Below are 26,155 nucleotides of genomic sequence, written 5' to 3' on the forward strand. Positions count from 1 at the left end.
TCTTGCCAATGCTTTTAATGATTTCATTAGTAGTTGTGCGCTCCGCGAGCTCCCTAGGGTGGGGGGCGCGGTTCACTTGGTCTAACCACCAGTCCTCTCCTGTCCGGTCGGTGCTAGATAGGGTTTTTGTTTCTGATAGGTGGGATTTGCTTTTCCCTCGTGCGCTGCTTAAAGCCAGGCCTGCGGTTGGCTCTAATCATGTCCCCCTGGTCGTTGACGCGGGCATCCTCTCCCTTGTGTCTCCCTCCCGTTTCCGGTTCGATGCCTCATGGCTTGTTGTGGAAGGCTTCTGTGAGATGATGGTTTCTAAGATCTCTAATCTTCTCTCTTCCCCTCGACGTTCCTTTGGCCCCATGGATGATTGGCACAAACTGTCATATGAGCTTCATAAATTCTTAAGGGGTTGGTCTCGGAATAGGGCTGCTGAGCTCCGTAGAGACAAAGATAGTCTTGAATCTCTGCTTCGGGATCTGGATCACTCTGCTGACGTGTCTGGTCTCTCCCCCTCTCAGTGGGCTACTCGCTATTCCCTGGAAGACGCATTGAAGTTGTTGCACCAGCAGTCGGAAATTTACTAGCGTCAGCGAGGAGCCCTTAATTGGACATTGAAGGGTGATGCCATGACGGCCTATTTCTTTGCGATCGCTAATGGCAGACGATGTCGATGCTTCATTGACAGTTTGATGATTGACGGCATCAGAACCTCGGACCAGTCCCTCATTATGAGCCACATCGTTGGTTTTTATTCCAATCTGCTCGGCTCTAAGTCGGACCCTGGTCTTGCCCTCTCTTCCGACTTCTGGGATGTGGGTTGTAGGATCTCTCCAGACGAAAACATGGAACTGTTGGTCCCTTTTTCCTACGAGGAGATTTGGATGGTGATCAGTTCGGCTAACCCGAACGCTGCCTCGGGGCCTGATGGGTTTTCGATCCCCTTCTTTAAGAAATTTTGGCCGCAGTTGCGGAATCTCATATGCAATATTATACAAGGGTTCTAGTTGTGAACGGTGGACATTTCTCGCCTCAACTACGCTGTCATTACTCTTATACCGAAAGTCAAGGGAGCAGACTTGATTTCACAATTTAGGCCTATTGCCCTTATCAATAATTTCGCCAAGTTTCCTGCCAAAGGGCTAGCCACTCGCCTCTCCCCCATTGCCCATCGGACCATTAGCCCGTTTCAGTCGGCTTTTATTAAGGGCCGTTTCATTTTGAACGGGGTTCTTTGCCTTCATGAAATTGTTCATGACCTCAAGATTCGCCATTCAAAAGCGATGATTCTTAAACTAGATTTTGAGAAGGCTTATGATTCCGTGAGTTGGCCTTTTCTGCGTAGGGTTCTATTAGCTAAAGGTTTTGACGGACCCCTTGTTCATAGAATCATGCGGTTGGTCTCGGGAGGCCACACTGCCATCAATGTTAATGGTCAGGTTAGCAAGTTCTTTGCCAATGGTAGGGGCCTACGGCAAGGTGACCCTGCCTCGCTCATTTTGTTCAACTTTGTTGTGGATGCCTTATCCCGCTTGCTATCTAGGGCAGCTACCTATGGGCACATCTCTTCGGTTAGCTCTAATCTTCTTCCCCAAGGTCTGACCCACCTCCAATACGCGGACAACACTATTATTATGGTTGAGCTGAACGATGCCTGCCTTGCACACCTCAAGTTTATCTTACTTTGCTTTGAGGCGATGTCGGGCCTTAAGATTAATTTTGCCAAGAGTGAAGAGATTTTTACTGGTGTGGACGAATCAGAAGCTGTGCGTGTGGCACATCTTCTCAGTTGTAAGTTGGGGTCCTTTCCGTTCAAATACTTGGGCTTGCCTATATCCCCGGACGTGTTTCATGCCAAAGATTTTGCCCCGGTGGTCACAAAGGTGGGAAACAGGGTTCTTCCTTGGCGGGGTAGATATAATACTCACTACTAGGAAAAGGCCTACTAATGGCGCACCTAATTTGGCCATTAATGGCGCATTAGTGGTGCGCCATTAGTATATTTTACTAATGGCGCACCACAGGTGCGCCATTAGTATCTGGTATACTAATGGCGCACCTCAGATGCGCCATTAGTATATACAACAGTGCACCATTAGTATGCCTCCCAGGGGGCCATGTATACTAATGGAGCACAACAACAAGATGCGCCATTAGTAACTTCGTCATACTAATGGCGCACTGTTTAATGATGCGCCATTAGTATACTTTGGCATACTAATGGCGCACTGTGATGTGATGCGTCATTAGTATGAATATTAGGTTTTTTTTATTTTTTTAATTTTTCTGTTTTTTGCACAGTTACAAAATGTATAATTGGACAAAATATAGACAACACACATCAACAACAGATTCATCGAATACAATAGAAGATTAGTCTCTGAATACAATTCATCATATTAGTCTCCGAATACAATTCATCATATTAGTCTCCGAATTGAAAAGACCGAACAAAGATAGAACATTATATTACAAGTCTCGAGACCGCGAGTAGCGAGTTTGTCTTCACATTACAAGTCGATATCGATCATCTAAACTACCATCACATAGAAGAGAGCTGCGGTCATCACGATGAGCATCATCACGATGAAACTCGTCTTCATCCGGTTCCTCCAGCGCTCCCTCCCCTCTCCCGCTAGATAGCGGGCGTATCTAGATTCGGCCTCGGCCCTAGTGGTGTACCCTTTGTAACTGTTACCGCTGAATCGGTGAACCTGTCTCCGACACTCCTCCCAGTCGTCGTAGACTCCGGGAACCTTACCCTTGTACACGACATACGACGGCATCGCTATGCAGTAGCCAAACGAAACGTTAGTACCAATTCACAGACAATACATAAGCAATATATAAGTATGCAACAGAACGATTGGAAGAGAAAAGCAAGACATTAATAGCATCGATTACATCTAAGTTGAACGACTCTCGAAACCAAAGAGACATACTACAAGTTTATTAAAGTTTAATTACAACATGAGCCGAATCGATGTTTCAGAACTAGACACAGCATCACTGCTTTCGACTCGACTCAAGGGACCGGAGCATGGATGAAGCCGCCGTCTATCGTGGGAGTCATGAAATAACGGTCGTTGTCAGCCTGCATTTGTAGCATTGTGTCGATGTCACTGTTGGACGGTTGATTTCTGAGGTAGAACTGCCCCGAGGTACGAAGGACATCTTGATGGATGATTTCCGCAAACTCCGACTGGATGCGAAAGAATTCTTGTCTGATGTCCGCGTCCTGGATTGCCGACACGCTCGCGGCCCAATCTTTGAGTTTACTCGGTAGCAGAAGTTGATGATGGTCCCGTACGATCGCCCGCATGTGATGGATGGCGTAGTAGGCACCCTTCTGACCGCCAGGCGGCTGCTTGACGCAGCAGAACATCGTATTGTGGGAGAACACGTGCTTGACGTACTTACGAATAGGCCTGGTGAAGGTGCCTCCAGATTTGACGTAGTCGGGGAGAACATCATCAAGAACCTTCTTGACATTTGTGTAGTCTACGTTCGACTGACGGTCCGGGTCGAAATACATGGCCATGGAATATTTGCGGCTTAGGAGGATGAGCGTGCAATGTGTGTCACTGCAGAAAACACGGAATGTTAAAAGAAAAACGATCGAAATCTAAGAATTCATATGTTACGGGGCAGTTGAGGGGAGGACTTACTCGGGAAAGTAAGGCACGAGGAAGTTATCTTTATCTTGGTTTGCCAGAATGACGCCTTCGAGGTAAGAAGTCGCGACTTGCCGGTCCCCAGCGCTGCCCAAGATCTTGGCACGCATGTAGAAGGGGTCGACTATCATGATGTCCGGGGTCTTGTCGCGAATGATCCGCATCTCCATACTCAGCGAAAATAGCCGAAGGAAGGTGTAGTGCAGCGGATGAAGGTTCAACATAGCGTGGATGTCATCAAACCGCAGGACGATCGTACCCCCGATGGAGTTATCCACAAAGCCCTTGCCCTCTGGCACCTTGGCCGCGAAAACCGGGTATGCCACATCCTTCTCTCCGAGACGCCGCTTCTCCAAAGAAAGAACACTGTCATGCAGACTCCGCATAGCACCGGTTGCAGCATCGAGCATATTTCTCGGTAGCATCGGCCTACCCGCCACATGCACCCTCCTCGAGATATCCTCAGGTGAAGGTGGCCCGTCCTGAGCATGGATCGTACTCGGTGCCGGCTGGCCCGCACCCTTGTTAGTCTTTCTTTTGCGTGCCTTCTTCTTCTCCTGTAATGGGACCGAGTTCTGCTCACAGACCGCCTTCTTGAGTATGTTGGGGCTGATCATATTTCGCACCTCGCCTATCTGAGGCTCGGTGAAGTCGGCAGCTGGAGGCGTCTCCTGAGAGCTGAACTGCAGACGATGCCTGTTGCAACTTGGCTTCTCCGCGGTACCAGCTAGATCGCGCACGTCTTTTGTTGGGTTGGGTTCTTGAGAAGGAGGCCCCATGAAGTCGCCACCCTACCCATGATCGGCAAAGTACTGATCGACGTTGGCAAATGTATCGTCGTCGTCGTCGTTCTGATCCTGTGCCATATGCATGTTTGGATCCAGTGGCATAGGGATGTCCGGCACCGTTGCGGCGGTCTTGACATGGGGCCGACTTGGCGCTGGCACGACTGGCGGTGTTGTCTTTGGGGTGGTGTCCCCCGCCCCCAAACGAATCTGGCTCTTCGGCCAAAGCAGGGGCCAGCTCAGGCAGGCGCTGAGGGTCATCACGTCATCATCGTCGGCCCCGACGGGTCGAATCGGAGGTAACAACTCGTCGCAGCCTGGCAGCACCCGAACCAGTTGAACCCTAAACAAGTTGGGTGGCATCTGGGTACCGTGGAACAAGGGGTTGCCCGGTTGAACGATTTTTCCCTTGGCGACATCGACCAACTCGTTGTTCACGAAGTGCAGGAGAGTGCACGAAACGTCGGCGGCGCCCTGCGAAAACATGTAGGGCGTCAGGGATGCCCAGTCAAAGGCAAGGAGATGAAGTCCTCGGCCGAGAGAGGCTTAATTAGTTACCATGATGATGGCGTCGAGCTCGGCTAATGTCGAGGCACCGCCAACGGCGGGCGTGCAGTTGACGGAGGGGCCGCTTGCTGCAGAGGTGCCGGCCGGCGTACACCCGGGTGCATTAAGCTCCCATGCCGGCGTTGGAGACACCAATGGCCCCGGCATCGCATTCTGCGAGTTGCTGGCTCTGAAGCTAGGAATCGGGGGCGGCCCCTGTTGGCCGCCCGCAATCCACGCACTAATCCCCTGGATCAAGGTAGGCACAATGGCGGTGATCGTCCTTCGAGTTGTTGTTCCACTTGCTCTTGGACAATCTCCGGAATCCGCGCCACCTGTGCCCTGAGTTCTTGAACCTCGCGGGCCTGGCTTTCCGAGCTGGTCTTTTTCTGCTTTCACCCACCAGTGTTATAGTATGACGACCATTTTGTCGACAAGCCTTTGCCGGCCACACGACCAGCTGACGTCGGCTTACTGAGCTTATCCTTGTTCTTCATTACATTCAACGCCCTATTTAGAGTGGTGTCCCAAGGGTTGCTCTTAGTCGACCCCGCGCTACTGCTTTCAGTCGCCTGCGGAAGGAATGTGAACCATTTAGAAATTTGGCTTCATTAATTAGAATGCAACCATATGGAGCTAATTACACGGGGGTGTATTCCTTACCAGAACAAGCTCAAGCGCCCTGGTCTTCGGATCCGTGGTAAGCTCCTTTGTTTTTGGGTCCTTCTTGTACCGGGCCCTGACAAAGTTCCTGGTCTGCTTGTCACCGTATTTATCGAAGAGGGGCGGTAGGCCTTGCTCGGCACGGTCCGCCTCCTCCTTGTCCCATATAGGCTCCGCCACTCTGTAACCGCCGGGACCGAGTGTGTGTTCCCCTAAGTTCAGCTCCCGCATTTCTTTCCCCCACTTACTTGATTCGGAGTTTGCGGTGCTCGAGCAATTGATCTTGAAGTCGTTGTAGTCATCTTCGGTGATCGAAGGATTTTTCTCCTTGATCTTCTCATAACTCTCACCTTTCTCGATCATTCTCTTCACATTGCTTTTCCAAGTAGACAGGGCCTTGCTCATCTTCGTGAGGGCAGCATTGTTCACTTTATTCCCTTTGAGGCTTGTGTTTTCAAATTCAGCGGGGAACTTGTATCGTTCGTGCAGCTTCGTGAAGAGGAGGTTGCGCAAATTCCCTCGGTCAGGATGCCTCAGGTTCTCGGTGTTGATCGAGACGGTGCTCCGGAGAATGCACCCGAGCTGAAGCGAGTACCCCTTGACTATTCGTTCGGGCGCCGTTGGATTCCCGTCGGAGTCCACTTCAGTAACTTCCTCCTTGAGGGTGCGGAGCACGGTCGAGCGCCGGTCCTTCTATTGCCTCTTCGGTTGGCTGCCATCTGTGCATGCGCCGCCATCATCAGTGGTGGCATCCTCGGCGGCACCACCAGTGGTGGCATCAGTGGGGTCATCCTCGGCGGTACCATTAGTGGTCTCAGGATCGGTGGGGAAGGCGGCGTCCTCATACAAGTGAGGTTGTTCCTCCATCTCCCGGGACAGCTCCCAGAATGCCTTGACGCCCGAACCCCCGGCCTCATCGTTGTTGGCCATGTTTCTCTCTAAATAGGAACAAAGTTTGGTCAAAAAGTTGGTTATTGTCAAGGAACAAGATCATGGTCTCATCATTTAGGGTTTGTCGACACCGAGGCATCCTAAAAGCTAAGCTTTTATCATTGAGGGTTTTTCGACGCCGAGGCACCCTAAAAGCCTAAGCTTTCATTATTTCGGTTTTTATCGACACCGAGGCACCCTAAAAGCCATGCATTAGTCACAAGTACGTTGGGGCACTTGATCCTACTTAATTAACTACTAAGATACCCCGGCCCATGCATTAGTCACAAGTACCCCATATGTCCTATTTTTAGCAAAGTCATGCTAAAATTCACGGAAAATTTCAGCATGACCTTTGCTGAAAATAGGACATATGGAGTACCCGAATTTGCCGGAACGGAAGTTAATCGACATTCCAGCAAACTCAAGGGCCTCTCGGGTGGACAAGGCAAAAAAGGCCTCCATCACAACATGGAAAATACATTCGCATGTGAAGAGGTGAAACAATATATGCATCTCCAAGCAGTATCATTCAACATTTTGGACAAACCACTACAAGCAATACTGGACCATTTCTCCCCCAATGCATCATAGCAACATTATTTGGGTACCTATATGGTATTAACATGCCATTCTCTGTCAACAGAAGTAGCACAAAATCATTCAAGTACCAGTGTTTAACTAAAACTTGGTGTGAATAAGATCCTCTGTCAGTACTTCATACCAATAATCAAAACCCCAAAACCAGACCCCAACTAGTTACCATAAGGTCAAATACTGTCCACAAAACCATAACAGAAATAGCAAGTCAAATTTACACAACTGGAGTAGTTCAAGATATTGAATCTTGGTTTTAACCAAACAGTATTTATACTCCCCTTTCATTTAAATACACAGCAAAATATTCATTTAAATACACAGTACTGACAAAATTCATCTAATTCTACTGGAGTAAAAAGGTTTCATTTAACTTAAAAGATTCAGAAAAGAGCAAGCAGGAGCACACTACTGCACAACTTAACTGAATTTTTTACTCCAACAATACCGATACACTTGCTACTCCAGTACTGTACTTCATGTGGAAAAGTAACAGTAGCTACTGATGCTACTCCAAAACGCATGCACTCCACTGCAAGCACATAATCTTTTATTCAAGTAATAGTGTATGATGAATTTGATTATTCAGACTTAAGTTGCTTCAAGTGATGTCACTAGTTTCAGTTAACTAGAGTACTATAGCAAATGGAGTACCTAATCTGATCCAGTTAAAGTCTCCAGATGGAGTACCAAATGGAGTACTACAGCTGCTGCACTTGCTACACCAAAACAGCTACTGATCAAGTACCAGAGTACTCCAGTTGATCAAGCAGCAGTAGAAAGACTGTAAGTGTTTAAATTTAGTTGATCAAGCAGACTCGTCAAAGTACTACTGCAAGTGTTTAAGTTCAGTCAAGTATACTACTGCAGGTGTTTAATTAAAAGAAAAGTGCTTCATGATTCTCTTTATGTCAGGCTACAACGCCCAGTTGTGGAACAGGAAGAAATACTGCAGTTTCTGAATACAGATTGTCTTTGTTCCAGTTAATGGATACTATGCCTGTTGGCTCTACAAACTTACTTTTGAAGCACAAAACAGTGAAGGGGTCGAGGTCGTACCAAACTAAGGCGTCCGTCGGTGGTGGCTGGCCGGTGCTCCTCTCCTCTTGTAGCTGCAGCGGTAGGAGAAGAGCCCCTGCCCGCGGAGTGGAGGGGATCTTCGCGCGGATGGGGATAGAGCTCGAGGCAGTCCACGGACGGCGGCGCCTGGTCGTCGCGGCGGAGGAGGGCCGGTGGTCGCGGGGACGAGGTGGTCGCGGGGACGATGCGGTGTCGATGGGGACGACCTAGTCGGGTGAAGCAGCGCGAGGGGAGGGGAAGTGGGGAGGTGCAGAGGTGTGGAGCGGGCGCGGGGGTCGTCGGAGCGGGCGCGGGGGAGCCGGAGCGGGTGTGGAGCGGGCGCGGGAGTCGGCGGCGGCGGTGGAGAGCGGTCACGGGGAGCGCGGGGAGGCTCGCGCTGCCGTCCGTCCGAGGAGGTCGCGGGCTTGAGGGGGAGGAAGGGGAGAGGGAGGCGGCGGGGGCGCGTGGGCGGCTGCGGCGCAGTGGGTCGGGGCAGCGGCGGCGGCGGCGCGGTGGAGGGAGGGACGAGGGAAGGAGCGGCGCGGTGGATCGAGGGAGAGGGAACTGGCGAGGGGGAGAGGGAAGGGGGGATCGGGCGAAGGGGTGCACAATACTAATGGCGCACCACCCCTAGGGGCGCCATAAGTACATCCATACTAATGGCGCACCTCACCGTGGTGCGCCATTAGTATTTTTTTTATTTCTGCTCGAGCCAACAGGTTATCTTCCACCTGACCTGATCCACACCAAGTTCCCTCTACTAGCTCGACTGGTCAGCAGCTAGTTCTCACGCCAGGAGGTCCTGGGTTCGATTCCCAGGCTCCACAAATTGTTTTTATGCATTTAAAATGCTGTTTGATACTTATTTGTGTTTAAATATGTTCAAACTTGTTTAAATCATAACAGTAATATTTTTTTATAAGACAGTAATAATTTTTTAAAAAATATCATCAAACAGTAATGCCAGTGGAGCGGGGGAGGGTGAGCGGGGTGCGGGGGGTCGGCGACGGCGGTTGAGTAGGGGAGGTGTGCGGGGGGTCGGCGGCGGCGGTTGAGTAGGGGAGGGGTGCGGGGGGTCGACGGCGGCAGTTGAGTAGGGGAATCGAGGGTGCGGGGGGTCGGCGGCGGCGGCCGGTGGACCGAGGGGTGTTCGGCGGCGAGGGGGACCGGATCTGGCGAGGTGGGATAGCGATCGAGATGGAGGGGGATCGAGATCGAGTGTCCATGAAATTTAAAAATATTCATGATAGTTCAAAAAGTGCCCATGAAATACAATCAAGAAATGAAGGCTACAATTTAAATACAATCGATCTTAGCTAGCTATCTGTTCACAATCTTCTTGCCCTTCTTTTTCGCAAATGGAGTTCTTCTGTGGAACGGACGTCCTTTAGGTAGGGTGGTCCTGCTTCTTCTTGTGGTGTATGCTGCTACTTCATCATCGTCGTCATGTTCGATCCTCGGGTCGCCGTACTTGTCGAAGTCTTGCTCATTGGCTACTCCATCCATTCCGATGATCTTCCTTTTGCCTCTCCTCACGACAACACGACTGGGCTTTGACGGGTCGGTAATGAAGAAGCATTGGTCCACTTGGGAAGCCAGTACCCATGGCTCATTTTTCGCGGTGACGTTTGCGCCCGCGGTCTTGGATTTGGCTTCGGGTATAACCATGGTGGTGAAATACCGGTCTTCTTTTAGGACGCTCTTGGCCCATCTGACACGGAACATCAGGACCTTCTCTCCAGCGTAGCTCAGCTCCCAGATCTCCTCGATCCTTCCGTAGTATCTGTCCTTGTCGTTACCGGTGTAGGATTCCATCATTACCCCGGAGTTCTGATAACCATCGCTCTTCATGTCCTTGGCCTCGGTGTAGAATGTGTAGTCGTTGATATCGTACGCCTCATAGGTCATCAGGTTGTGCTCGGCGCCCTGTGACAAGGCGAATATGAGTTGTTCTTCCGCGGAAGAATCCTCATGTAAAGGGTACGACAGAAGCTTCTGCTTGAACCAACGCGTGAAACATGAGTTGTGCTCTTTGAGTATATCTCCGTCCGTCTTCTGTTAGCCTCGGTCATTGTACGTCTTCTTAATAAAGGTTTTGTGCTCTACCACCCAAGGATCGACCACGTCTATGTGTTGTAGCGCGACTAGGTTTGCTCTTTCAAAGTCGGCGAGTCGACTCTCGAAGTCGACATGCATTTCGCGGCGACCCTCACGGTGACCCCATCCAGTGAGCCTGCCGAGGTGCCTGTTGACGGGCAAACCAACGGGGTTCTCGGTGCCTAAATAATTCGTGCAGTAGGAGATGCACTCTTCGGTCAGAAAGCCCCTGGCTATGCTTCCCTCTGGACGTGACATGTTGCGAACGTATCCTTTGATGACACCATTCATCCTTTCGAACGGCATCATGTTGTGCAGGAATGTCGGCCCGAGTTGGATGATATCGTCCACGATATGGACTAGCAGATGCACCATAACGTCGAAGAATGCGGGCGGGAAGTACATCTCAAGCTCGCATAGTATCACCACGATCTCTTCCTGTAGCCTTCTGAGTTGCCTCACGCCAACAGACTTCCGAGAGATGACATCGAAAAAGTTGCATAGGCCAAATAGGGTTTCACGGACGTGCACGTCCATGATCCCACTGATTGCAACTAGAAGTATCTGCGTCATCAGCACGTGACAGTCGTGAGACTTCATCCCGCTGAACTTCAGCTTCGCTGGGTCTAGGTATCTGCTTATCTTCCCCGCGTAACCGTAAGGAAGTTTTACTCCTACGAGGCAGGTGAAAAACTGCTCGATCTCCTCCTGACTTAGAGTGAAGCACGCGGGAGGGTAGTCATTTCCGGTCTTCTTGGCCTTTTTGCCTTTGCGACGACTTTCCGTGTCCTGCTTCGCCTCATCATCATCATCATCATCATCATCATCATCATCATATATAGCGTGAAGCTCCTGCCTGATGCCCATTGATTTCAAGTCTGCCCTTGCTTTCGGCCCATCTTTGGTCCTCTCTGGCATGTTGAGCAGGGTACCAAGCAGACTCTCGCACACGTTCTTCGTGATATGCATGACATCAAGGCTGTGAGGCACACGGTGGATCTTCCAGTACGGCAAAGTCCCAGAAAACAGACCTCGTTTTCCATACCTTCAGCAGCGGCTCTGGCGCCTTTCGCTTCTTTCCCGGCTCTGGTGCCTTTTGCTTCTTTCCCGGCAGTGGGCAGTCTTTCCAATTTTTCAACAGCTCGTCTATTTCCTCGCCGCTCCTCGTACGCGGGCGTCCTCGGGGTTCGGTTTCACCATCGAACAGATCCTTGCGTTTTCTCCACGGGTCATCGTCGCGAAGCCACCTTCAATGTCCCATGAACACGGTTTTCGAAGACCCGGGATCTCTATCTAGCTGGCGATACGTTGTGTCATCCATGCACCTGACGCATCCAGAACATCCGTGGACCACCTGCCCCGCGACATATCCGTAACTGAGATAGTCGTGCACCGTCGTGAGCAGTGCGGCTCTCATAGGGAAATATTCTTTCTCTGCGGCGTCCCACGTATTGGCTGGCGTTTTCCACAGCGTGTCAAGCTCCTCTTTCAGCAGCCCCAGATACAGATTGATGTCGTTCCCTGGTTGTTTCGGTCCTTCAATTAGCATACTCATGTGAATGTACTTCCTCTTCATGCACAACCAGGGGGGAAGGTTGTACATCCACACAAACACAGGCCAGGTGCTATGTGTGCTTCTTTGGCTGCCAAACGGATTGACTCCATCTGTGCTCACGCCCAGCACGATGTTCCTTGGATCGTTCCCAAATTCTGGGTCTTCGAAGTTCAACGCTTGCCACTGGCTCGCATCCTTAGGGTGACTCAGCATCTTGTCTTTTTTATCTATCTCCGGATCATTTGCGTCATCTTCTCGCTTCTTCTCCTCCCTATCCGCGTGCCAACGCAGGAGCTTTGCTACCTTAGGGTCCGCGAAATACCGCTGCAGACGAGGAGTGATCGGAAAGTACCACACCACTTTTTGAGGAGCTTTCTTCCTCTTCTTGTATCGAGTGACGCCGCACACCGAACATATGGTAGACTCCGCGTGCTCGTCCCGATAAATGATGCAATTGTTCATGCACACATGGTATTTCACGTGCGGTAAATCCAGAGGACACACGATTTTCTTCGCCTCCTCCAAACTGGTCGGGCACTTGTTCCCCTTGGGAAGACACTCGTGCCAGAATGACATGTTCTCGTCGAAGCATGCGTCGGTCATTTTGTGTTTTACCTTCATCTCCAGAGCCATGAGCGTTACTTTCAGGCGGCTATCCTCGGGCCTGCATCCTTCATACAATGGAGTAACCGCGTCTAACTCAAGTTGATCCATCTTGGCTTTCTCTCGGGCGGCAGCTCTTGCGTTATCCGTCTGCTTGAGAAGCAGCTCTTGAATATGAGGGTCCTGCACCCAGCCCATCGATGGTCCAGCGTCGTCTGCTCCGCCGGCATCATCATCTTCATGATCATGCCCGTCGTCTGCTCCGGCATCTTCCTCATCATCATGTCCTGCATCTTCTGGATGACTGTGTACAGCATCACCGTCATGATCATCTCCTGGGGATTCTTCGTCTTCTTGCCCGCCCGAGCCGCGGTGGTTGTCTTGCTGCCCTTCCTCATTTCTTGCCCGGCCCCCATGGACGACTTCGTAGTCATCTTCATCACCTTGCCACCGATAGCCATCCATGAAACCACGCAAGAGCAGGTGGTCCCGCACCTGCCCGGATTTCGGGTCCGCAATAAGGCTCTTCAGCTTGCATCTTCGACACGGACATCTTATCTCCGTCTCGTTCTTTTGAAGCATCTCGGCCTTCGTGGACCTCAAAAACCTATTCACGATGCCTTCGGTCATCGTGTGGACCATGGTCGCCTGCGGGGTAGAGCAAAACGATATTTTGGCATGACTTTCCCTAAAAATAGGACCAAAAAGAATGCTTAATGCCAAAATTCTCGCCGAAACGGAAATGAATCAACATTCCGGCAAAAAATTGGCAACTATCGCATTTTAAATACCGGTACACCTCCAAACACAAACACATATGCAACACCACAAACATATGCAACACCACGAACATACATAGATCTAGCTAGGCCATAAAAAGTGCATGTGCACATTGTTGTAGGGAGAACAACATAAATATAGCTTCCTCCCTTACTTACCTATTAAAACAAGGTAATTTAACCACTTAAATTGAATGAATCTATGGTGGAAATGAGGTGAAAAAGAGGAGGCACCCAAGACAAGGAGGAGGTGGAGAGAATGAAGTGGGGAGAAAGTGAGTGTGGGTAGGAGAGGCTGTCCAAAATATCTTGTTGCTGCCCACTTACTAATGGCGCACCAAATCTAAATGCGCCATTAGTAATCCAGGTTACTAATGGCGCACCTTCTGGTGGTGCGCCATTAGTAGTTTTGCAAAAAAAAAACATACTAATGGCGCACTGTTCCACAGTGCGCCATTACTAGTTTAAACTAGTAATGGCGCACGGTCGAACAGTGCGCCATTAGTAGTTTTGCAAAAAAAGGAATAAAAAATATAATAAAAAAAACAACATTAGTGGCGCACTTTCCGACAGGTGCGCCATTACTAGTTACAACTAGTAATGGCGCACTGTGTCTGGATGCGCCATTAGTATGTTTGGACAGGCGCACTAGTTCAAAAAAAATTTGGATACTAATGGCGCACCCTGGGCTAGGTGCGCCATTAGTAGTTTCAGCTCTAATGGCGTATCAGAAGGTGGTGCGCCATTAGTATATACTAATGGCGCACCGCTTGTCTGGTGCGCCATTAGTGTCAATCCCATCTATAGCCCTTTTTCTAGTAGTGACTAATGCGGGTAAAGTGGCTTTAATTAATGCTTGTCTTTCCTCCCTCCCCATGTTCTTGATGGGATTCTATCTCTTGTTGGCTTGGATTCATGCAGGTTTTGATAAACACCGTGGGGCTTTCTATTGGAACACGACGGACAATCGCCGCAAATACCGCTTTGTTAAGTGGAACTTGATGTGCAGGCCCAAAAACCTTGGGGGGAGGGGTAGGGATCCTTAATACTTCCATCATGAACCAATGCTTGATGATCAAATGGTGGTGGAAGATTATGAGTGCTGAGGATCAGCCCCTCTGGCTGTCGATTCTTCAGGCTAAATATTTCCCGTCCTCCAGCCCGATGTTTGCTCAGTCGCGTGATGGCTCTCAGTTTTGGAAGTCCTTGGTCAAAGTTAGACATGTGTTCCAATCTTTTGTTAAGTTTGTTGTTGGGAGTGGCTCCTCGATTAGGTTTTGGCTTGATTGGTGGTGCGGAGACTCACCCCTCTCGGTGTCCTTCCCCACCCTTTTCTCTTATTGTTCTGATCCTAGCATTTCTATTGCGGAGTTGGCTGCCCAGGGGTGGAACTTGGTCTTCCGCCGCTCCCTGTCGCCTGTAGAGTTTGAAGAATAGCAACGTCTTACTGCCTTCTCCCCATCGCTCTCGACGAATAGGGATTCGGTAGTCTGGCCGTTGTCTGCCTTTGGGCGCTTCTCTGTTAAGTCGCTTTATTCTAGGCTTGTTGGTGGCACGCCCACTAATCGGTTTTCCCAGATCCGGAAGGCCCGTATTCCTCCCAAAATCAAGATTTTCTTGTGGCAAGCTTTCAGAGGCCGGTTGCCCTCGGCTGATCAAATTCGTAAGAGAAATGGGCCGGGCTCCCAGTTCTGTGCTTTGTGCGGTGCTGCGGAGGACACGGACCATACTTTTTTCCATTGTGCCCTGGCAAAACTCATTTGGAGCTGCGTTAGGGAGTGGCTTCTTGTCTCTTGGGCCCCTGGCTCCTTCTCTGAGTTGCGCAGCTTGGCTGACAATCTTTCGGGTGTATCTAGACATATCTTTTGGGTGGGCCTAGGTTCTTTTTGCTGGTCCCTTTGGACGACTAGGAACAAATTTACTATTGAACGTGTGTTTCTGGCTAAACCTGCTAACTGCTTGTTTAAATCATGTGCTTTCATGCAGCAGTGGAAATCATTGACTAAGGTCAACGACCAACAGGCGCTCTCTCTGCTGATCTCCAAAGTCCGGGCTACGGCATCCCAGTTATGCAGACAGGAGCGGGATGTTTAAGTGCTTCTTTTGGTTCGGGTGCTTTACCTTCAGTTGGTCATTCTCTTTCGGCCTGCGTGCCGTGTACTGGCGAGGGTGCCATGTACCTGACTGTCTTTTCTTCCGTCTCGCCCGTCGTTGGGGCCTGGGTGTTGTTTGGTACTTCTCTGTGATGTGGTTGTTACTTGCCGTATGGCTTTATTTATAAAGTCGGGCGTATGACTTTTCTCTAAAAAAAATAACTCCAATACTAAGGTACTCTCTAAAGTCAAATAATTGGACATCATATCACACGCGGCAATTGCAGAGGCCGGGGCCTGACCCCTTTTCAAAAAAGAAAAAAACTTGCAGCAGCAATGCACTAAGCCAGAACAAGGTAATTGATGAAATCTTCCGTGTTAGGAGCCAAAGTTTTCATGCCGAGTTTTCATGCCATCACGTGTGGCCATTTCATCGTCCTCAAACTGATACGCCGGGGCGCAGGTCACTCCAACGAAAGAATAGTGCAGGTCAGGGTCCCGTCCGGATGTCTTGACAAAAACACGGCCATCATCAGTGAAGTATTCGATGTCTTGGGTCAGGAAGGTGCCAAACCACACATTCGGAGGGACCGTCTACTGTGGTCTCTGCCCTTTCGGTAGATCGAGACAGACTACTGTCATCTTGACTTCCTCATCATCGTCCACCTCAAATACATGAAATGGGTATTATTGGATAGATGGACAGTATGCTTACAGAATGCCCCGAGCGCAACGGCGTCCTCGGGGTCTGCTCTCTTGAGGTGCAAAATCGCGGCCTCCTCCTCAAGCTCCTCCATCGGCTACACCAACTGCAACAATCTGCTTGGGCGGTTTGGTTCTGGCGGGAGTTTCAGGGGTGCGAGGACAAACGTGCACTTCTTACGGCTGTCTGGCACCCTGTCTCACAGCTGAGCCCCCCTGTACAGTACAGGGACGTCACCACGGTGGAGCTTGGGGACGGCAGAAAAACCTCCTTCTGGTCGGACTCCTGGAGCAGCGGTGGATGGACCGCTTCGGCTCAAGTTCCCAACACTCTACTCCCATGCCACTGATTTTTTCGCCTCCGTCAGCAAGTTCCTATCTTCCGAGCTTCGTTCCTGCTTTGCACCCAGGCTATCGTCGGTGGCCGAAGAAGAGTTCAAATGCCTCGCGGCAGCCATCCCCCAGCAGCCGTTTCCTGGCGCTGAAGACTGCCGGGTGCTGAGATCCAGCATTGACAGGCAGCAAAGCCTTCACATCCTCTGTTTACAAGCTGATCACCTACTCTGGGTGTGACGGCGTGGCGTTCCGGCTGATGCGCCCGAACTTGCGGTGCCTCAACGCTGTTGTGACCTCAAAACTTGGGCCTTCCATTCAAAACCTGATGCTAGGGCCTCGATCCTGTCCTGGGTGCCGTTCCCGTTCATACATGCTCTGTGCGTCTAGCTTATGGAGCTGCCTCTGAACCTCTCTACCCTGTCTCTGTACCTCCTCATTTTGTGTAGTTCAGCTTCAACTTGTTTGCCCAGTTGCATACATGGTGCTTGAAAAAGTATTTATGGATAGGTTCAAGATAAGGCTTACAACCATAGGTTTGAGTGTCTCTCCTATTCAGTCTGTTTGTTGTAACATCTGAAAGTTAAGGGTGATGGCTCATGTGATCTGAGAGATAATTCAATGTCTCTTTGTTCTGACAGTGGGGCTCATAGGCACAAGGATGACAAATCCTTTGAATGTTTATGTGTCTTGTCATAGCCCCAAACTCACAAGTTAAAGCAAAATTATACCACAAAATTGGCTAAGCAAAGTTGTATGACAACACACGACCATAAATAATTTAATGTTTTAGGCTGATGTCACCAAGTCATAGGTTTTGATGGTACTCCCTCCGTTTCTTTTTACTCCACGTATAAGAATTCTCCAAAGTCAAACTTCATAAAGTTTGAACAAATTTATATTAAAAAGTATCAACACCTACAATATTAAAGTTATACAATATGAAAATTAATTCCATGATGCATCTAATGATATTGATTTCATATTGTGAATGTTGATTTTTTTTCTAACAACATGGTCAAACTTTTACAAAGTTTGACTTCGAACAAATCTTATATGCTAAGTAAAAAGAAACATAGGGAGTATATGTTGGAGACAACAAACATTTTGGTTTGGTTATGACATGCATAATTTACTTCGCCAGCAAAAATGCAGAAGTATAAAAGATATAGAAACCTCTCAACATAATTTTATTGATTAATGCTCATAAACCAGCAGATCCGCGTGCAAGCTTCAGAAAAACAAGCACTAACTGATGGATACTTACAAGAAAAAAAACTAATGGATTAAAAATATTTGTTGGAGATCCTAGAGAGAAGATTTTCATTTTACAAACCTGTCATTTGTGACTTACCATTGATGAGAATTCCTAAATGCTCCACATGCGCGGGCACCCACGGTTAGCAGGCATCACCACAAGCAGTCACAAATCGACAGGGTGCCACCTACGGCTAGCAACGTCTGTGCCGTCTTGCAAGTCTGCAAGTATTCGAGGAGGAGTGTCAGAGCACACGAGGCAATACTAGGCAATAGCTACAAAGTGCATTAATCGGTGCTTTGATTTTTTGGTTCACTAGTTATAACATCATGGAACGCGATCAAGAATTGTTGATGAAATTAGACGGCCTTGGGGCCAGTCTTGTAACTTTTGCCTGAGTTAGTGATTGGTGCCATTCCGACAAGTCAGGCTAAAAAGCAAACAAATCTGGAGGCTCTACTTTAAAACAGACTGATCGCAAATTTGTTGCCCTGCTGTAAGGCTGAATGATTAAATCCATCAAGCCATGTTGCATTTTGTCTGGCAGCCCCCCTCTCTCATGCCTCTTCCCCCCATACTTACTGAACCAGAAGCAATGCGAGTGCTGGTACATTAAAGATGGCATGATAATGTGGTGCGTAGCCCAACTACAGCATGTTGGTCTAATGGCATGTACAAAGATATAGACGAAGGATCTGAGTGCTGGTACATAAAAAATGACTGCGCCGTCCGGCCCGGGGGATGAGGCTCGGAGCTAAGCACGACTGAGTGGATGTTGCAATTCGAGTTATTCATCAAAAATTCCCGGTGCCTTCTATGCCCATGTCTATCAAATTCAAATGCCTTTAGCAAAGAGGCATGACAAATATTGCACGAAATGGAATTCTAAGGCAGAAGTAAACTGAGGAACGAGTTATTCCTTAGGGAAGACTTGCTCCTTATAAAAGAGTTATGCGGTAGACAGTGGTATGAAATTATTGGTCCTCTGGTAGGTCAATAGCTATGAATCCTTTGGTTACGAGCTTGCTCCTTTGGTAGGTTATAAGCCACTATAAGAGCTTTATCGATGTTTTAAACAAATTTTTCTTACCCTTTTCAACCTATACATCTAGACGATGTACCTACCAAAAAAAACAATGTATTATTACAAAGTTCATGAAAAATAAAGACTAACAACTAGCATTCCATCACCAAAGAGAAAACACAGGCTAAGTAGAACCAACATCGCTTAACAACTTATCATGCAGCGATCAAATGAACGCTAAATTGGGAGTCACGTGAATGATTCCATTCAAATTTTGGTAGTTTATCCTTATGTCTGTTGTTATGAGCGTCACTAGTTCATGCACTTCTCATTATTGATAAGAACGACACCCACCAGGCATAAACAGAACGACAGAAACACATATCACCAGTGGATGGTATTTATTCATGAAAAAAGAGCAAACCTTACTGAACTTGCATACTTGATTAGATGAGTATCAACTTCCATATTGAACTACTCTCTAAAATCAATACACATTAGTTTTCAATAACTAGCAGATGGAAGATGTTCACCACAAACAACAACCTACTTGCAGCAGCAATGCACTAAGCTGGAACAAGGTAATTGATGAAAGCTTCCGCGTTAGGAGCCAAAGCTTTCATGCCATCGCGTGTGGCCATTTCATCGTCCTCGAATTGGTATGCCGGGGCACAGGTCACTCCAACGAAAGAATAGTGCAGGTCAGGGTCCCGTCCAGGTGTCTTGACAAAAACACTGCCGTCATCAGTGAAGGACTCAATGTCGTGGGTCAGGAAGGCGCCAAACCACACATACGGAGGGACCGTGTACTGCGGTCTCTGCCCTTTCCGTAGATCGGGACCGACTACTGTCATCTTGACTTGCCCATCATCATGCACCTCAAATACCTGAAATGGGTATTATATTGGATAAGATGGGCAGCATACTTAGAAAATGATCAGCAACTTTGTTTTGCGCTAAGTTTGCAGACCGTGAGGGGCTCCCCCATGTAGTAGTGCCATGCCTCAGCGCAAGGGATGCGGTGCAGCCGAGCGATCTCCCCAGCAGGCAGCAGGAAATAGATTGCACTACTCACAGCACGGTCCACCTTATCTAGAAGAATTAAACACGAAGTAACAAATTAGGAAAGACCTATTGCTTAACAGAAGTTATTCTTCAGAAACCTCAGCACATCCAACTGATCAACTTATGAGTTTCCTTGTTACCAACTTTAGAAACTAACACATATCAGAAACGACTAGACATTGCACTTATATTAGCCAATTACGGAAGTTTTGAGTGCATGGTGCTTGTAAAAAGTATTTAAGGATACGCAGCAGATAAGGCTTACTACCATAGGTACGAGTGTCTCAGTTATTCAGTTTGTTTGATAGTTTGTTTGTTCTAACATCTGAAAGTTAATGTAGTGATGGCTCAGGTGAGCTAACAGATTGTCTCGTTATTCTGACAAGAGGGCTCATAGGCACAAGGATGCAAAATCCTTTGAATGTTGATGTGTGTTGTCATAGCCCCAAACTGACAAGTCACAGCAGAATTATAGCACAAATTTGGCTAAGCTGAGTTGTATAACAATAGAAGACCATAAAAGAACAATTTAGTGTGCTAGGATGATGTCACCAAGTCACAGGTTTTGGATGGTATATGTTTGAGACAACCAACACTTTGGCTTGGTTATGACATGCATAATTTAGTTGGCTGGCAAAAAGGCAGAACAGTAAAGGATAAATGAACCTTTCAACATAATTTATTGATTTAATCATGCTCATAAATAAGCAGATCCACACGCAAGGTTCAGAAAACTAGCAATGACTGACAGATTTTTTCAACAAGAAAATCTGATGGATTAAAATATATGTTGGAGATCCAAGAGAAGGCTTTTAATTTACAAACCTTTCGAGCGGTTACGAAATCTCATAAACGGTAAGACGTAAATGTCATATGCCAAGTCTGGGCCATGCTCATGTTATTTCCACAATTATTCTAAAACATGGACAGCATCACCTAATATAAATAACAAGTCTGCTTGTATTTTTTTCTAGCAAGAAGTCAGGGTTTAGAAATACGGGGGTTTGCACATCCCGAACAGTTTTTATAACCCCAAGTCCCTTAGTGCTAACTACTTCACTTTCTCCACTAAAAACAACCACTACGGTTTCTAACACTAGCTATAGTGCAGGTACAAAGCATGCTCGACTAACATAAAACAAACATGCAAAATTAATTGTCTTGAAATTTACAAACGTATTTTCTTCTTCGTGCGTTTATTCTTACTACCTTGAATTTTTTATGTGCAAGAAGACATCAAAATCCATGAAGTTACAGACACAAATTTGTAAGTACACGCATTGCTCATTGCTTGAGAACGTCAATGCGCAAAACTCAGGAAACAATGACATAAAATATTTTTCTGAATTAGAAAATAGCACATGAACAACAAACTTTCTAAGCATGAGAAACAATGAATTTCTTCAAACCAAATCAGAGAGTAAATAAGATGCAATAAGTACATGAGCGATTGGGGGAAGAGTCTAATCTTTGTCCGCAACCATTGGGGTGGAGAATAGTGAAATCAAATCAAACATTTCGGACGGATCGGATTTGAGAATTAGCAGCGTAGCCAAACAAAATGCTGGCCTTTTTATCTTCAGTGGATTATCCGGGCACCGCTTCAACCACGGAACAATGCAACGCTCACCAGCAATGGTGCTGTTTCCTGATCTATATCGAACTAGAAGTAATTAACATCACTTAACCGAGCCCCAGCTCACAAAACGGAGTGCGGCTAGTACCAAGGAAAACTGAAGAGCTACTGCAACTAGCTAGCGCTTCTACAATTCTCCGAGTGGTCTAGTCGAAGATCCCACCGCGAGATCAAGAAATCTAGGCGAATGCAGCGAGTAATCCGAGGCGAAGCTTACACACATTGGGGCGGGAGCGCGGACTTGGGGAGCGTGAGGGAGGGGTCGCGGAAGGTCTCCAGGTAGAAGCCGCCGTGGGGGTGGCGGTGCAGCTCCAGCGCCGCGACCACCTCCGCCGCCGTCTTCTTCTCCGTGCTCGACAGCGCCATGGATCCCGCTTCGCCTCCCCGGTCTGGTGGTGCCTTTCCCTTCCAGCCTCTTACGGCTCCTATCCGGTCTCCTGAACCAATCCGGGCCGTCGAGCGCGATAGATGGCCCAGCAACCAACGGCTCGTATCGCTCCACGCCGCGCACAAGGCACCTTACCTGGCTCGGCCGGTCGGGCTCACGCACGCGCACAACGGAGACCCACCCACCCACGAACCCGTCACCACCACCGCCACCGCCCTGACCCCCACGCGCGGCGGCGCCGCCCCGCTCGCCACCGGCGACCATGGCCCTGGCGGCCATCTTCGTCTTCCTTCTCGTCTGCGCGGTGCACGTGCTCGAGAGCATGCTCGATCTCGCCAAGAAGGTCAGCGACACGGAAGCTCTCTCTCTCTCTCTCCTTCTTTCCCTCCGATGAATTTGGCGCCGATTCCCCCCGGAGAATTCGGTCTCTATGGAAGAGTAGGACCGATTTCGTGGCGAATTGAGGAGGATTGGTGGATCTGCTGCATTGCGCGATTTCGACTGCTATGTTCAGGTAATCTTGTCCTGACCGGTTCATGTGTTGCAGAGGGGATCAGTGAGCGATGAGCAGGTCAAACTACGGGTGGCAATCACGCAGCTTCTCAAGGAGTCCAGTGCACTGTCAACGTAGGCGATTTCTTTACCGGCACCCTCTCCTCTGTCTTCTGATTTGGTGATTCTGATAGAGTTGTTCTTCAGAACTTTATGTTTTGCAATGTCATCGATTCCTTCCCTGTTCTTGTTGCAGGCCCTCGACGTTTGCGCAGGCCGCAAAGCTCAAGAGGCTGGCTGCTGCTAAAGAGAAGGATCTAGCCAAATGTAAGAGTTGAATTCTTGGCTGCCTACATTGAAACATTTAGTTCCCTTGACATTTGGGTGTGGTTGTGATCTTTCTTCTCATATTAGCCGATTACCAAAATTATATTTCTTTGGGACGAAAACCCTCCACCGGTATTGATATCAAAGCAAATCTCATCCATCAGTATGCAGCACACAAATAAGCTTCTTTCTATTTTGCAGTGCAACAGTCGGACATTAAGGGGAAGCAGTCTCAACATGAGAAATATGGCAAAGTTCTGAAGGCTACCAAGGTGCTTCATGATTTTAGTTTTTGTTCTCTGTTGTATTTGACATTTATACCCTCAGGAGTGTCTCATGAAATTGATCTGGTGGTAGGTCCTAGTCTATGGTTTGCTCGTTCTGTCGTTTTGGAGTGCACCTGTAGCTACCGTCCCCAACCATCTTCTACAGCCCTTCGGTATGTTAATGCCACTTATCACTTTGTTAGCTCGTCCAAAGCCTCATTGACTGCCTAATGTCTGCTCATTGTGCTTTAAATTGCCAGGTCTGCTCACTTTGTTAATGCCACTTGTCACTTAACTTGTTCCAAACCCAAAGCCTCATTAGCTGCCTGATGTCTGCTCATTGTGCTTTAAATTGCCAGGCTTGCTCATCGTGATATATAGTATATCATTTTAGAATGTGTACACTCGACATTTTGAAACATTGAGAGCTCATATAAATGAGAACTGGGTGTCAACCAGTTGGCTAGGCCAGATCAGGAGCAGGCTGAACTGCTCGCAGCCCGCTAACTCACGTTCGAGGCTCAACCTCGGTGCTCGCCTTTCTTCTTACTAGTAAATGCGCATGTGCAACGCAACACACGTTAATATTTAGGCAATATATTAATTGCACGCGGATATTAGGTATTCTATTATTTGTGTGTTAATCCTGTGATTAGTGCAATATTTGGTATGATATTAGTTGCATGTTAAACACGTTTAACGCTCACCATTGGAGCAGTATAGGTCGTTGGATTGACTTAGTTCGATGGCCGAGATCAGTTGGATCTGCCCCTTTGGGTCTTTTTATATTGGTATAGATAGATTACAAAAATGCCACCGAGGGCTGGTCCTGGTTGGTCAAAGTTTTTTCAGAGAACTGGGTGTTGACCAGTTGGCAAGCTGGAGCATGCTGAAGTGTTGACAGCCCTCCGACCTGCGTTTGAGGCTCAGCTTCCGCTGGGTTGGTGCTCGCCTTTCTTCTTACAAAAATGCCACCAAGGCTAGTCCTGTTTATTTTTTCTTGAGAGCTCATACAAACACAAGTTTTAGAGTTTGTCATATTCAAGTACTGACATCTCTGTATTTGAAAAAGTAATAGCCAGAGGTGTGTACAGAGATAGACTGTCGATGTCATAAGCAAAGTGGGCAAAAGCTAGAGTGGCAAAAACAAAGTTTTACCCAAAGTAGTGGTGTAGTGATTTCCAATAAAGTAATTCATCAACCTTATACTCCCTCCAGCTCCACCGAATACAATTAGACAAACTGCCAAATTACCATATCATTCTATCCGTTTTCAGATCATTAATATGTATAATTGCATTTATATTTGGTATACAATAATATTTGACTGTAAGATCATTGAATGTTGACATACTTTCAACTTCTCTAAAGGCAACATACTTTCGAGTTGGATGTTTGTTCTTGTTTACTCTCTGGGAACGAAACTGGTTTTCATGGACACACTATACGTGTAACCATGAAGATGTATCTGCCGGAAAAACACATCATCAAGGCATTAAGAAGTTGATGATTTTGAATTATTTACAGGAAGGATGTTCTCCTGGAAAGGCGTCGATGCTGCTACAGGACGTGTCGTGGTAAGCATAATCAAAGTTTAGCCTAAGGTTCTCCTTTGCACAGGACAAGTTTGGTTTTATCACAATGCTAAAAATATTCTCCTGGAATACATGAATAGGAATTTCCTTTTGGGGATACACCCTACTGTGTACATACATAAACTTGCAGGATTGGCAAATACAGTGTGCGGGTGTCCTATTTCATGCTTCCTTTAATCGTTTGCTCCCAAATATCTTGAATGCACATGTTTGGAAAAGATTATCCAAATGTCCTAGCTAATTTGCTGGATATTTTCACAGGAATTAACACAAAAGTTACGCTGTTCTATGTTCTCTAATACCCCTCGTGTTTGTGTTTCTGTTGCAGGTTGGAATTATGCCATGGCTATTTTTGACCTCTCGTGTCAGCAAATTATTGTCCCAAAAACTCGCCCCCATGTTTCTGCACTAGTAGCTCCTTCTGATGAAGTAAATGTTGTTGGAGCTTTCATCTTCTCTCACACATTTTTGTACTTATGACTTTTCTGTCTGATGGTACATCTGCAGCACCATTGTTTCAGATGCTCTCACTTTCTGTAAAAATGTTGTGCTTAATTATCTGACCTACTGATACCTATGGAGGTGTTTGATATCTGGATGCAGTCATGTTTACGGTGCAAGCAGGTCCTTTCCCCCCTCAAGATTACTGCAGTGAGCCTCAAATTTTTGGCCCTGCAATGATGTTCTATGGATTTGATTGGACGAATATGCTTTCAAAATTAGTCTTTTTGGAGCACCGTTTTTGTTCTTTTTTTCGCCCGGAGCATTAGGAATGTTTTTTTCTTTGCAAAATTGTTCACGCCTGTAGAACATTCAACAATGTTTGTTGTTAAAAAAATCCAGACTATTTTTATTTTTTACTGTTCACAACTCCTGAGCATTTGAGCTCAAGAGTTTGACTTAACGTCCTAATTTAATAGGTTTCGCTAGGACGAGCCTTTGACCACCAATCACTCTATAATGTTGTACGTTACGTGACACAAAATTGATGTCGTCAGATTTGTATTCGGAGTACTTATTTGTGCCACTGATTTTGTATCACGAAAGCTACAAATTGGTCGTTCAATTGTTTTTCAAAGACTTGTCTCAGTGAAATCTAATCCGTGAGTAATTCGAAATGGATGGATTGGTCCAGAGTACATGTCGAGTTTTCCGTTTTAGTTGGGCTTGACCAGTCTGTTTTTTTTTTTTTACGGATGAGTCTGGTTCAAATTGCAGGGCCAGCTTCCTGTCCCATAATCAGAAACAAAATTCCTAAACGCTGACTGACGCGCGCGCGCTCTCCCGAACGCTGGAGCGGCCACACGACGACCGTCCATCAGAAACAAGGACACCACACGTGGAGGAGAGAATCCGACCGAAGCGCGGTGCCTTTTGTCGTTTTGGAATTTTGGAAATGCCCCCCTCCGGTTCTTCCCCATCTCCCATTCCCCTCTCTCATGCTTTCCAGGAGGCCTCTGCTTTCCACACCGGGCGATTGAATCCAGCAATCCCTAGCCGCCGGAATTCGACGCACCATAGCCGGGGAGAGTCCACCGCCGACGGGGAGAGCCTCTCCGGTTGGAACGACCACCCACATCGGGGCAGAGGGGAACCGCGTGCGTGGCCAGCAAGTGGACCGACGGGCGAGACGCCATGCCGCGGACGCGACGGGGAGAAGAGAGGAAGGGGCGCGCGTGGGCGGCTGGCCGACGAGG

At 47.8% G+C, this 26,155-nt stretch overlaps 2 protein-coding genes across 2 annotated transcripts; one reads left to right on the forward strand and one right to left on the reverse strand.

Annotated features, from left to right (window-relative positions):
• Positions 1 to 15,588: 15,588 nt before the first annotated feature.
• LOC123149799 (uncharacterized) lies at positions 15,589 to 21,832 on the reverse strand. Its single transcript, XM_044569540.1, has 4 exons — positions 21,612 to 21,832; positions 19,660 to 19,781; positions 19,174 to 19,576; positions 15,589 to 15,631 (listed from the first exon to the last, which is right to left on the reverse strand). The coding sequence occupies exons 1-3, from the start codon at positions 21,754 to 21,756 to the stop codon at positions 19,256 to 19,258; spliced, it is 588 nt and encodes a 195-aa protein (XP_044425475.1). The 5' UTR covers positions 21,757 to 21,832; the 3' UTR covers positions 15,589 to 15,631; positions 19,174 to 19,255.
• A 66-nt stretch (positions 21,833 to 21,898) lies between these two features.
• LOC123149801 (protein GET1) lies at positions 21,899 to 25,033 on the forward strand. Its single transcript, XM_044569541.1, has 7 exons — positions 21,899 to 22,121; positions 22,326 to 22,405; positions 22,527 to 22,597; positions 22,799 to 22,869; positions 22,955 to 23,036; positions 24,391 to 24,440; positions 24,787 to 25,033. The coding sequence occupies exons 1-7, from the start codon at positions 22,041 to 22,043 to the stop codon at positions 24,868 to 24,870; spliced, it is 519 nt and encodes a 172-aa protein (XP_044425476.1). The 5' UTR covers positions 21,899 to 22,040; the 3' UTR covers positions 24,871 to 25,033.
• Positions 25,034 to 26,155: the final 1,122 nt, after the last annotated feature.

Source organism: Triticum aestivum, chromosome 7A (assembly GCF_018294505.1).
Source record: "Triticum aestivum cultivar Chinese Spring chromosome 7A, IWGSC CS RefSeq v2.1, whole genome shotgun sequence".
Classification (NCBI taxonomy): Eukaryota; Viridiplantae; Streptophyta; class Magnoliopsida; order Poales; family Poaceae; genus Triticum; species Triticum aestivum.